The sequence below is a fragment of the Phoxinus phoxinus genome, assembly GCF_949152265.1.
Source record: "Phoxinus phoxinus genome assembly, chromosome: 4".
Lineage (NCBI taxonomy): Eukaryota > Metazoa > Chordata > Actinopteri > Cypriniformes > Leuciscidae > Phoxinus > Phoxinus phoxinus.
This window is the reverse complement of record NC_136879.1, coordinates 37,656,635-37,668,629: the sequence shown is the minus strand read 5'-3', so window position 1 is coordinate 37,668,629 and position 11,995 is coordinate 37,656,635. Positions and strand designations below refer to the sequence as shown.

Sequence of the window (11,995 nt, the reverse complement as noted above, 5' to 3'; positions counted from 1 at the left end):
GCCAACAATACATTGTATGGGTCAAAATTATAATTTTTTCTTTTATGCCAGAAATCATTAGGATATTAAGTAAAGATCATATTCCATGAAGATATTTTGTACATTTCCTACCGTAAATATATAAAACATGTATTTTTGTGAGTGAATGCAGCACAATCGTGAACATAAATGCACAACTTTAAAGGAGATTTTCTCAATGTTTAGATTTTTTGGCCCCCTCAGATTCCAGATTTTCTAATAGTTGTATCTCGGCCAAATATTGTCCTATCCTAACAAACCATACATCAATGGAAAGCTTATTTATTTAGTGTTCAGATTATGTATAATCTCAATTTCATAAAATGTACCCATGTGACTGGTATTGTGGTCCAGGGTCACATATGTACATGTTTTAATATTTAGATTTATTATTGGTTGCTATCAGGATGTGAAGAGAGTTTCAACCAATATAACAAACAAAAAGTGTTTGTAAAAATAATTGCCTAATCGTACCTTTAAATTAACTTATTTTATTTTAGGCAACATTAATAAAAACTATATAGAACTAAAAAAACCTACTTAAAATGGCAAAAACACACAACTCAACTCAAATAAAACTTAAAATAAAATGTAATCGAAAACCGAATAAAAATTCAAGATGACGCAAAATATTAATAAAAACTATAATAGTATCTTAATTATACTAAAATAACACTGCTTTAATATAAAGTACTAAAAAAACTAAAACTAATTTTTTTTTTAAACTAATTAAATATTTTATACAAAAACACTAAAACTTTAACTACAATATAAAACTTAAAATATAAAATAAATAAAAAAAATTATCTAATTAAATATATTTATTAAATATATTTTTAGGATTGGTATTTTGTAAATATTTTCATATGGCCAGTACTTATATTTTACAAGTTAAAAAAAGCAAGGTGAAGTGTTACATTTTTGCATTTTTGTAATCAGCACCATATTGTTTTAAATGAATAAAATATGACACATATTAATAAATTAACCTAATAAATAAAGTTGCGACCAAAAATATTCATAAAGATTTATTGGTAACACTTTACAATAAGGCTTTATTTGTTAACATTAACAAAGATAAATAAGTGCTTATCAATTTAATGATATCTATTGATACATCATAATTAAATGTGAAAATTGTAAGTATGGTACTGTGTGTGTGTGTGTGTGTGTGTGTGTGTGTGTGTGTGTGTGTGTGTGTGTGTGTGTGCGTGTGTGTGTGTGTGTGTGTGTGTGTGTGTGTGTGTGTGTGTGTGTGTGTGTGTGTGTGTGTGTGTGTCTATATATGTATATATATATATACACACCAGATTTGAAAATCATTTCCACTGGTGTAACCCAATTTAGTAAGGTTGATTCAATCATATTAACTTATTATTTTTAAACAACACCATTTAATTAAGATGCTACTACATGATCCAGTTTCTTAGGTGTATATGGAATATTTTTGATGCAGTTTATTAGAGTGTTTTTTGCCGATCTAGTGTAACGTGAGCGTACCGATAGGAGTGCCCACTCCGTAGCCCTTGGAGTCGATGAGTCCGCCGATCTGCGTGAGGTTGCAGTTCCTCTGGCTGATGTACTCGATGCTGGTGGACTCCATCAGGAGAGCGTAGTCTGTGGTCAACACACGCTGGATTCCCTCTCGGTTATTCTTCACCAGCGCGGTGTTCTTACGGCTGCTCATGAACGCCCACATCTTCTCGTAGGTGGAGATCTTGGATTTCTGGGAAAGATGTGTCATGGCATTATTGTAGAGCATGTGCATGGGTTACATATATATTATATTTCCATATATTTACCCAAATGACAAATGCTTAAATTAACACTTTTAATGAAAGTAGCCACTAGAAGGTGTGCGACAGACAGAGAAATAAAGTGCAAAAAAAAAAATAATAATAATAACAATAAAATAAAAAATAAAAAAATAAAATAAAATAAAATATACACTGTCCAGGATCATCTTTACAAAACAAAGTGTTTTATTGCTTTTCTTTTTAATTTAAGCAACAGCAATTTAAAAATTGACACTAATTATTTTTTTTTGCAAACTAATCTAGATCACTAGCCTTTGTTTTTGTGAGTATATCAACAATTTTATAGTTTTGAATGTTAAAATAAAATAAAAGTAGGCTATCAGTCACCAGGATTGTCTGTTAAAAACTATCTAAAGTGTTTTATTGCTTTTATAAAATTTCAACAACACAATATGATAAAAGACACCAATTATTAATCATTACAAATATTTGTATTTTTCTGCAAATTAATCTAGTTCATTAGTCTTTGTTTTCAAACACTTAATGTAATTATTTACAGCCATTGTGCAAATTTTCCAAATGTTTTTTTAGAAGAAACCGTTTATTGTTTCCGCTGTGAATAAATGTACAGTACGCTGATCTTACTACTGGACTTCCTGTGCTTATGCCATAAAATCCTCCTTTGCTGGTCTAGGTCAGTCAGTGCTGTGACAGATGTCCTCATAACCCTCTCTTCCTCTATAAGCTGCTTTAATTCGCTCTGTACATGTTGAATTCCCGCGGGCTGAAGTTCGTGTCCTGTAATCATTCCCGCCAATCTGTGCATGTAAAATCCCAGGTCTGAGTGTCTGGAGGAGGAACTGCTGTTCACCCGTCCAACCTCAAACCCCCTCTCTCAATTCAACGTATCACAAGACACACAGATCCTGCAGAAAGTGTTTAAACAGACTGAATGTGTGTGTATGAGACCTGAAAGTGGCCCAACCTTAAAGAAAGTCATAGTGGATCCGTCCCTCACGGCACCGTACTCGATCTTGGTCTGTTTGGCCAGGTCATCGGCCGAGTCTATCGGCGAGTCCATCCGCTCCACGGTGAGGAAGGCGGCCAGGTTAGCCGTGTAGGACGAGATGATGATGAGGGTGAAGAACCACCAGATCCCTCCAACAATCCTGGTGGACAGAGCCTTGGGCATCAACTCCGACCCTGACCACGAGACATATTCACGCAGTTAACAAACCAGTGGTTGAAAATGCTGGTTAGAAATCAAGGATGTTTTGCACTGTTTTATAGTTGTTTTGTTTCTACTTGTGTGTTCAAAAATAAAATTAAATAAATAAATAATACATTTTTAATTTTCATTTAAAAAAAGAAAACAAATGAATAAAGGTGTGGTCTTAAGTAGTTAAATGAATAAAAAATAAAAAATGTAAGTGGTTTAAATAACTCACTTTATCTAAATTGTAAAAAAAGAAATGGATATATGGATAGATAGATAGATAGATAGATAGATAGATAGATAGATAGATAGATAGATAGATAGATAGATAGATAGATAGATGGATGGATGGATGGATGGATGGATGGATGGATGGATGGATGGACGGACGGACGGACGGACGGACGGACGGACGGACGGACGGACGGACGGACGGACGGACGGACGGACGGACGGACGGACGGACGGGCGGGCGGACGGACGGACGGACAGATAGATAGATAGATAGATAGATAGATAGATAGATAGATAGATAGATAGATAGATAGACAGATAGATAGATAGATAGATCACCTTGCTGCATCAGGGCTCCGACCCCAAACCAAACACTGTTGATGAGGGTGAAGTTGTTCTCCACCACGTCAGAATCAGGGTTGCAGGGATGAGGGTTGTACCATTCATACGGAGTAAACCTGCAGACACACACACACACTTACTGTATATGCACATCATTCACATTTCAATATATGACATTTGTCATTGATGACAGAACCACTGAATTATAGTTTTGAGTCAATCCAAAGTTAATAATAAGGTCCCTTGATGTAATTTGAATTATCTACATAATATCCTTAAACAATGCAATTATGTTAACATATTTTAACGGTTTCCTACTTGCCAACACTAACAGAGTTTGCTTGTGAAGTTTAAAACAGAGACACTAATAAAACAACACAACACTTAAATAAATGTCAAGTAAAAATTGCAACAAAATATAAAATCACAATATCCACAATGATTCTAAAATTTACCAGCAAAATCACAAATCACCACAAATATAATTGTGAATATTCAATATAATGCCTCTAATATTATCACCACTAACCGTTACCAACAAAAATTCCAGCCACTGCTTCACAATACATTTCAAATAAACTGTATTTCACTCTGACAAAAACATCCATAAAATCAATAATTTAACATTGCATAATTGCATTGCATAGTTTTGCTCTCAGCAATTTCCTCTTCTCACATTTTGCCCTCATGCTTCAGTTTCACTGTTTCACTGCCACTGGTGTATTTGGTGTCCTGTGACTTCTCTATATGACTTTATTGCATTTCTCACATTGCTGTCCAGACGGCAAATCTTGCTTAAGTGGAAAATCCCCCATTCACGATCACATTCTTGATGGATTTATAATGCCTCATATTTCATTAGACTCGAGAAAATTTGATATTCCCTCCATCAACTCCCTTTCTAACATTCATACTCATAACTGCATTTAACTGGACCATCTGGACAATATGTGGCACTGAATTTTTTTGTGCTTTACTTTCATGTATTAAACTGATTATTTATATTTTCCATTTTTATTTTCATCACCCCCCCTTTTTTAACGATTTTACAATAAAAAAATGTTTGTTTATTCTTCCACCCTCATTAAAAATCAAAGTTTGTATTGCAATGGTATTCATCTTGGAGATGATATGGGAGAAAAGACAAATGGGAAAATATTTTCTGAATCTGCTTAAAACAAAAATGTGGCTGCTCAGTGCTCACTGTTGGACACTATTGCCAATATTTTTGGCTGTTATATGTTCAAATAAATCAAATAAATTAATATTGCTCGCATACTGTAGATGAATGGCATGTTGGAGACTGCCAATAGATAAATACACATATATATATATATATATATATATATATATATATATATATATATATAAGAGACATCCTGAATACTGATATAATTTACAAAGCAATCTTTTATATTCAAGATAATTTGGGTGTCATGTTCTCAACTTATTTCATATTATATTATTTTCCCACCCTGGGCTGTATTGGAGGGGCCTAGAAATTTATTTAGCCTATGTCACAATATGAGGAAAATCCTGATCTGTTCCCACTCACAAAAATAAGGGTTTTCTTTAAAGGGGTGGTAAAATGCCATTTTCACAAGATGTAAAATAAATCTCTGATGTCCCCAGAGTGTGTGTATGTGAAGTTTTAGCACAAAATACCCCACAGATATTTGTATATAGCATGTTGTCTATAAAAAAGTTGTCACTTTTTGAGGGTTTGCAAAAAACACACCGTTTTGTGCCAGGCCCTTTAAATGCAAATGAGCTGCTGTAGAGGGCGGGATTTCAAGAGCTTGTGTGTGTTAGCAGCTGCGATTACCTCACGCACACACACTAAAATGACAGAAACTGTTCTGCCTTTAATGTTGAAACGGAGTCAGACAAAGATGGAGAGCCTCAAGAAGAAGTGACAACATGTAGAAGCAACAGGACGTCTCTGAATGGTTAGTTGATGAATTTATGTTGCTGATGTGGAGTTAACTATCTTTAATTAGCATATTATGTCATGATAATCTATAAATCGCTCGTATAGGAACTGTTGTGAGATGCACACAGAGTGACTTTCTATTGCATGTGAAAAGATGGATGCTAAAGTTTGAGCTGACTCACAAATGTCTCTTATACAGCAACTCTTCCTCTTCTCAACATGGACTGTTTGTTCCCGGGGGCGGGGCTTATGTACATTTTAGGGTTGGTGATGTCACTAACCCGTGATGAATGTCGTGTAGTCCCTACCAGCCGTTTGTTGTAGTCCTTTTCTTTAAAAGCAAATATCTTCCTTTGCTTTGAACTTTGAGCGTTGTAACTTTGCAGAAGTTGTTTATGATCAAACAGCAACATTACACACTAACTAAAGTTAGAAAAGTGAAATCATAATCAACCACCCCTTTAAATATTTTTTAGACACCCAATAAAGAGCCCAAATAGAGTCCAAAAACAACAAACCCCACAGAACAGGCAGGAGACCAAAGGAGGAAATTATATATTACCATACCGCAGAGAGGAACAATATATATAGAAAAAATAGCATGACTCCACGGTTCATCCAGATAAATATTATATTTCTGAAAATATTGAGTATTTATTCCACAGATTTTAGCCATTTACATTTAGGTAACTGAAAACACCTTTTTAAAAACACCTTCTAAAGTGCAAACTTTATCAAAGCAATAGAACAGAATTTAGAATGCAGTGACATCATTACCACAATCTGGGCATTCTAAATACTGGACATTTGCTTGAATTTGACAGAAAAGTTTTAGAAAAGTTAACTGAAGTTTTAGAAAAGCTAACTGAAGTTTTAGAAAAGTTAACTGAAGTTTTAGAAAAGCTAACTGAAGTTTTAGAAAAGTTAACTGAAGTTTTAGAAAAGCTAACTGAAGTTTTAGAAAAGTTAACTGAAGTTTTAGAAAAGTTAACTGTAATAAAAGTACCATTGCATTTGTGTTTAAAACGAGCTGGCCAAGACTGGCAGTAAAACAAGAGCTAATTAACTGCAAAACATATAGAAGCCTGAATCCGGTCCAATTTGAAGAATTGAATCCAATCTAAAGGTTGAATTGTGTTAAAGTGACCAGTACCTGGCGATGACGAACAGCACACAGCTGACCCCGAGGCAGGCCAGCAACACGTACATCCAGATGTCCGGAGAGAGCGGGTTCAGGAACGAGAACACACCTGGATTCGTGCCATTGGGCTTGTGGTAGAGAATGGAGATTCCCAGAGTCATGAAGGGCTTGGAAAAATCGATGACTTTCTCTCTCACGTAAGTGATGGTGAGCGGCGCTACGGCCAAATCTGCCACCTGTGATGAAGCAGGGACAATTAACTCACAGGAACTTGCTTGACTTCTTAAGATCACATCAAATGGCTGGTTGAGGACACTAACATAAGGGGCTTTCGCACCGGGTAGTTTTAGGAGCTTGTTTCAACCCAATTTTGGGTCAAATATGGACAAACCCAGCCGTTGGGTTAAAATTTTAAATTACATTTTTAACCCAACGTTTGGGTTTGTCCATATTTGACCCAAAATTGAAACAACCCAGCATTTTATAGAGTGTAGTTCTAGGAACTGGCCACCAGGGTGTTTCCCCGAGAACTGTAAAGTAGACAGTAATTAAAAGTTATTAGCGTTAGCCGTGTGGTTGAGTCCAGTGTCGCTAACTGAGCAGAAATACATAATCATGTTTGGCTTGGTCTCCTCAAAGTTGTGTTGGATTTTCTCCTCAGCGTAAAGGTTAAGGTTCATCTATCACTGTTTTCCATGTTCATAGAGTTATTAGTTTCTGGAGTAAATATAAAGGCTATAATCTGTGTTTACACAGCTTTATTAAAAATGGCGGGTGCTGGTGTTTCAGCCAATCAGCGAACACTAACGTCACTGGTAGTTCCTATAGACCCCTTTTCAGTTAGTAAACATAATGACGTTTTTGTGGGCGGAGCTTAGTTGGTTGCAGAAAGATCCCTCTGGCCGCTTCACTAACGCTAGTTTGCCAGTTTTGTTAGCTTGTTTTTTAACAATGATTTTATCTTAATGTGCAAGGTCACTCACTGTCTAGGGCCGCGATTGTTATTTTCAAAAGTGAATTTTAACGGACAGAACCAGATCTGACCCGTACACGCTCAGTCAATGGATGGTCGATCTGACAGGATTAACGTTAATGCTAGGTTACCTCCGGTTGAGAAGCTGACTTCTACACCTACACCGATAGAGAAACCGAGCGTAAAGAGAAACTGAGGGCATATACATCTTCAGATGCCTATAACTATGTGCTGAATGCTCACGCACAAGACAATGTAAAGAGTGACATTACGGTGCAATTTTAATTATGTGAATATTTTCTAGAAATAAAAATTCCAGATACAGCATATTCATTTTTTAACTATGTTTTTGCTTACCCTTTCTTACCAGGTTCTTCAAAAAGTCAAGTCACAATCAATCAAAACAACAATCAGAGATGATTCACAAATAAACACAATAATTTAGAAAACATTATGCGATAAAATGTAAAATTGGAGCCTGTACTCCGTCGATTCTAGAACCCAAAAATACAACAAGATGACATTTAATAATAATAATAATAGTAATTTAAGCTCCTTATTATGTAGATGAATCTGTGCTGGTTTGTATTGGCCGCCTCCAGTTTTCACACTGTTTTGCATCCAGCTAGCGGCGTGACGTAACTGTGACGTCGGCGCAAAAGGGGTCAATAGTGCTGGTTTAGACCGACTCTGAAGTATGAGCAAAATTAGCTCCTCTAAAAGGAGTTCCTAGAACTAAAATCGGTCCTAGTTCCTGCGGTGTGAACGCACCAAAATCCAGGAACTTACACCAATAGTTCTAGGAACTATTAAATGGTTCCTCCAGTGCGAAAGCCCCATGGACTAAAAGCCACAAAACTCTTTATTTTGACTTACATGATCGATTAGCTCTCTGACCATGCCGTTCCACTCTCCTTTGTCATTCTGGGCTCCGTATTTCCCATCAGACACCAGTTTGACCTCATAGGAAAAGCCCAGGATGTTGGACAGCTCCTTCAGCAGGTCCAGACAGTATCCTTCAAAGCGGTCGTTCCCATACAGCGGCTTATCTGACTTCTTGTACATCACGTATGGGTTTTCCTGCAAGGGCAACAACACTATCAGATCCAGCATGTGCAGTCTCTGGGTCTTGATGAAGCGAGTCGGCGGATTCCTACCAGAATTGTGGTGACAACGAGTGTCCGGTTGGCCATGGAGTCGGTCACGTTGGCGTTTTTGTCTTTGTTGCTGTCTGTCAGGTTAAGGCCAGTGTTGGAGTTCCACACACCAATCTAAACACATGCAAAGCCACAGTAAGAACATTTCATGCTGAAAACTGTTGATTTTTAGGACAGATTCAAGGAATAATTCACACATTATGGACCTGACTAGGATGACACTGTTCCTTTAAATATAATCAGAGATTTTAAATGTAAGTAGAGTATCCAAATGTCTGTGGTTTAAAATTATATTTAAAGGTGAATTGTGTCATTTCTGAATGATAAAATATAATATATTATAATTAAGAGATATACAGTACATATCTCTTAATTATACTATATTTTATAATTCAGAAATTACACAATTCATCTTTAAATATAATTTGAAACCACAGACATTTGAATACTTATGTACACACACACACACACACACACACACACACACACACACACACACACACACACACACACACACACACACACGCGTATATATACACAATAGCCTATATATAATATAATTGAGATATGTACTGTATGTATATGTATATATATATATATATATATATATATATATATATACATACATACATACATATATATCATAATTATGAGACAAAAATATTTTCTTAATAAATTGTTTAATTGTTACATAAGTATAAATTAGTTTAATATTTATTTATTATATAAATACTCTAAATTATGTTTTCCTAACAAGAACCTTGTGTTGATATTAAATAAATAAAGACATTTATTAAATATTTATTTACTTCTTGTAAATAAATAAATAAACAAATAGAAAAAAAACACTTCAGTTTGAAGTCTTACAAGGTAAAAGAAAAACAAGACAAGGGAGAATTTTAAATAAATGAAGCAAATGAATGCGTTATATCAACTGTAGGGGAAAATAAACATGGAAAGCGAAGCACTTTATAACAGTGCAGAACACACACTGAATTTGTTAGTTATCTACCACTTATTTTATCGAGCAAAAGCAAGTGCTTCACATCATCAGTCCTTCTTTTACACGAGCAACTCATATTAATCCAGTCTCTCCTCTGAGACGCTCCGTGTGTGTGTGTGTGTGTGTGTGTATGTGTGTGTGTGTGTGTGTGTGTGCGTGCGCCCCGCAGTAAAGCTTCATTCGCTACGCTACGTCACCTCTGTCTGATAGCGGTTTTCAAACATACATTATGAGAGTGTCTTCAAGCTGAGCGCTCGGCGTGCGATTACCGCTCATAAACAGATGTTTAATAAAATGAGCTCTCTGCATTGTTGACTCTATGAGTGATGTGATATTTCATAACTGGAAGCTGCAGGCTTTGAGCCACAGACTGAGAGTTTGACAATGTTATAAAAGGAAATAAGTTTAAGTGATAAATTTGAGTGTCAAAACTAAGTATAATCCATAACTACGCCAAGTGTTTCTCATGGGACATCAATAATATCTATAAACCAGTTGCGGGGCACAGATGAAAAAGTACTTTTTAGAAACTTTTTTTTTTAGAAAATACCATAGTACATGAACATGGCAATCATTCAGTACCATGGTACATTTTTGCAAGGGGAAAAGGGACGTGAATGTCACAATACTGATATTCAATACAAACCTTCTTCCATACTTTGTTAAAACGACCACTTTCCATAAACTGCTTGTGAAAAGAAAAGAAAAAGCCAAGATTTGACATGTACAGTATGATAGAGATATTAAGAGACGTGGGATCACGGGAGCATCTTCTGCTTTTACCTTTTCCATGCCATCCTCTTTCAGACTGATGACGTCGAGATCAAAATCTTTCCTCAAGCCGTCCGACTTGTTTATTACTATCTGTCCGGTCAGGCCGTTCCACTGAGCCTACAAGAAGAGAGGAGGAGGGAAAAGAGGGTCTGGTTTTAGATGAAACATGACGGTGTCGTATCATTACAAGTTTTGAGTCCCACTTTAGAGGCCAGGTAAAGCATTATCATTATCATTAGTTGAGAGTGTGTGTTTGGCACATCACCAGCCCAGTGTTTATAACTGTACCTCGCTGTGTTAGCTCACACACAGCTGTGTTTAGTTGTGTTAGTTGTGTGTTTTGGGGGGCTTTCTGACATTGTTTTTTTATAGCATAAGCCAAGGGTATAAGATTGAGAGAGAGGGAATGAGATTCTCAATAGATTATTTTAGTCAAATTAATTTTAGTCAAAAAAATTACAACAAAATCTGATTAATTGAATGCGTTTTATACAAATAAAAAAAAACTTGTATTTATATTAAGTAAATAATCATATTTACTAAATAAAATAATTATTAATTTAATAAATAAATAAATAAATAATTTTAAAATACATTCAATAAATATTTTTATTATTCTATTATTATCATTTATTTAATTAATTTTAAATAAGTAAATTAATTAAATACATTAATTCATTCAATTAAAATATAATTAATTTAATACTTTTGATAAATGAATGCCTTTATTTATTTAGGCTATTATATAAAACATACAATTATTTTTCTAACAAGCACCTTGAATTTATATTAAATAAATCAATATTTGTATTAAATACAATTATTATTAATTTAATGAATCATTGTAAATAAATAAATAATCGTAAAATACATTTAAAAAAAATCCCATTATTCTATTATTAATTCAATGAATTCTAGTTAATAATAATTGTAGTAAATAAATAAATAAATGACTAATGAGCACTTTGCAGTGCCAGGACCTTGATGATAAGGCTTGTAATGTGTAATGTCAAATTGAAATGTAAACCATAATCTCCTTGGTTACTCATTATTCCCTAGTTTGTTTCCATGGTTACTAATGATCTGCACCTGTGTCTCGTTTAGTTCTCAGCGTTTATACTCCCTGTTTGGCATCTATGTTTGGTTAAGATTTATATTTCTCCGACGAATCCCTGTTCTCTTTGCTTATTAAACATTGTTTATTTATAGTGCCTGCTACCACTACACGTGTCTTCAACCTCCTACCTTCCATATTTATCTCTGCTTTTCATCTGTCTAAAGCAGACCCATTCACACAGTGACAAACAGCAAAGAGAAACAACCCAGAGATCCATAGATCACAAACAGTCACATGATCAACGAAGTGCCCAGAGCAATAGATCAGCTCTGTTCTGCAAGGAGTTGTTAGTAAATGGACTCTATAATGAACCTCCCCAAGTGGACACGT

General features: G+C 35.0%; 1 protein-coding gene across 5 annotated transcripts in view; it reads right to left on the bottom strand.

Annotated features, from left to right (window-relative positions):
- grik1b (glutamate receptor, ionotropic, kainate 1b) overlaps window positions 1–11,995 on the bottom strand; it is a 46,630-nt gene that overhangs the window by 2,178 nt on the left and 32,457 nt on the right. For 2 of the 5 annotated variants that reach the window (XM_079609920.1, XM_079609918.1), the window contains 8 exons: window positions 10,558–10,665; window positions 10,421–10,462; window positions 8,772–8,885; window positions 8,491–8,694; window positions 6,654–6,877; window positions 3,565–3,683; window positions 2,761–2,978; window positions 1,519–1,744 (listed from right to left, as the gene is read on the bottom strand). In XM_079609920.1, the coding sequence (XP_079466046.1) occupies window positions 1,519–1,744; window positions 2,761–2,978; window positions 3,565–3,683; window positions 6,654–6,877; window positions 8,491–8,694; window positions 8,772–8,885; window positions 10,421–10,462; window positions 10,558–10,665 (1,255 nt within the window). The remainder of the gene's footprint in view (window positions 1–1,518; window positions 1,745–2,760; window positions 2,979–3,564; window positions 3,684–6,653; window positions 6,878–8,490; window positions 8,695–8,771; window positions 8,886–10,420; window positions 10,463–10,557; window positions 10,666–11,995) is intronic. The other 3 variants (XM_079609922.1, XM_079609919.1, XM_079609921.1) reach the window with 2 other exon arrangements.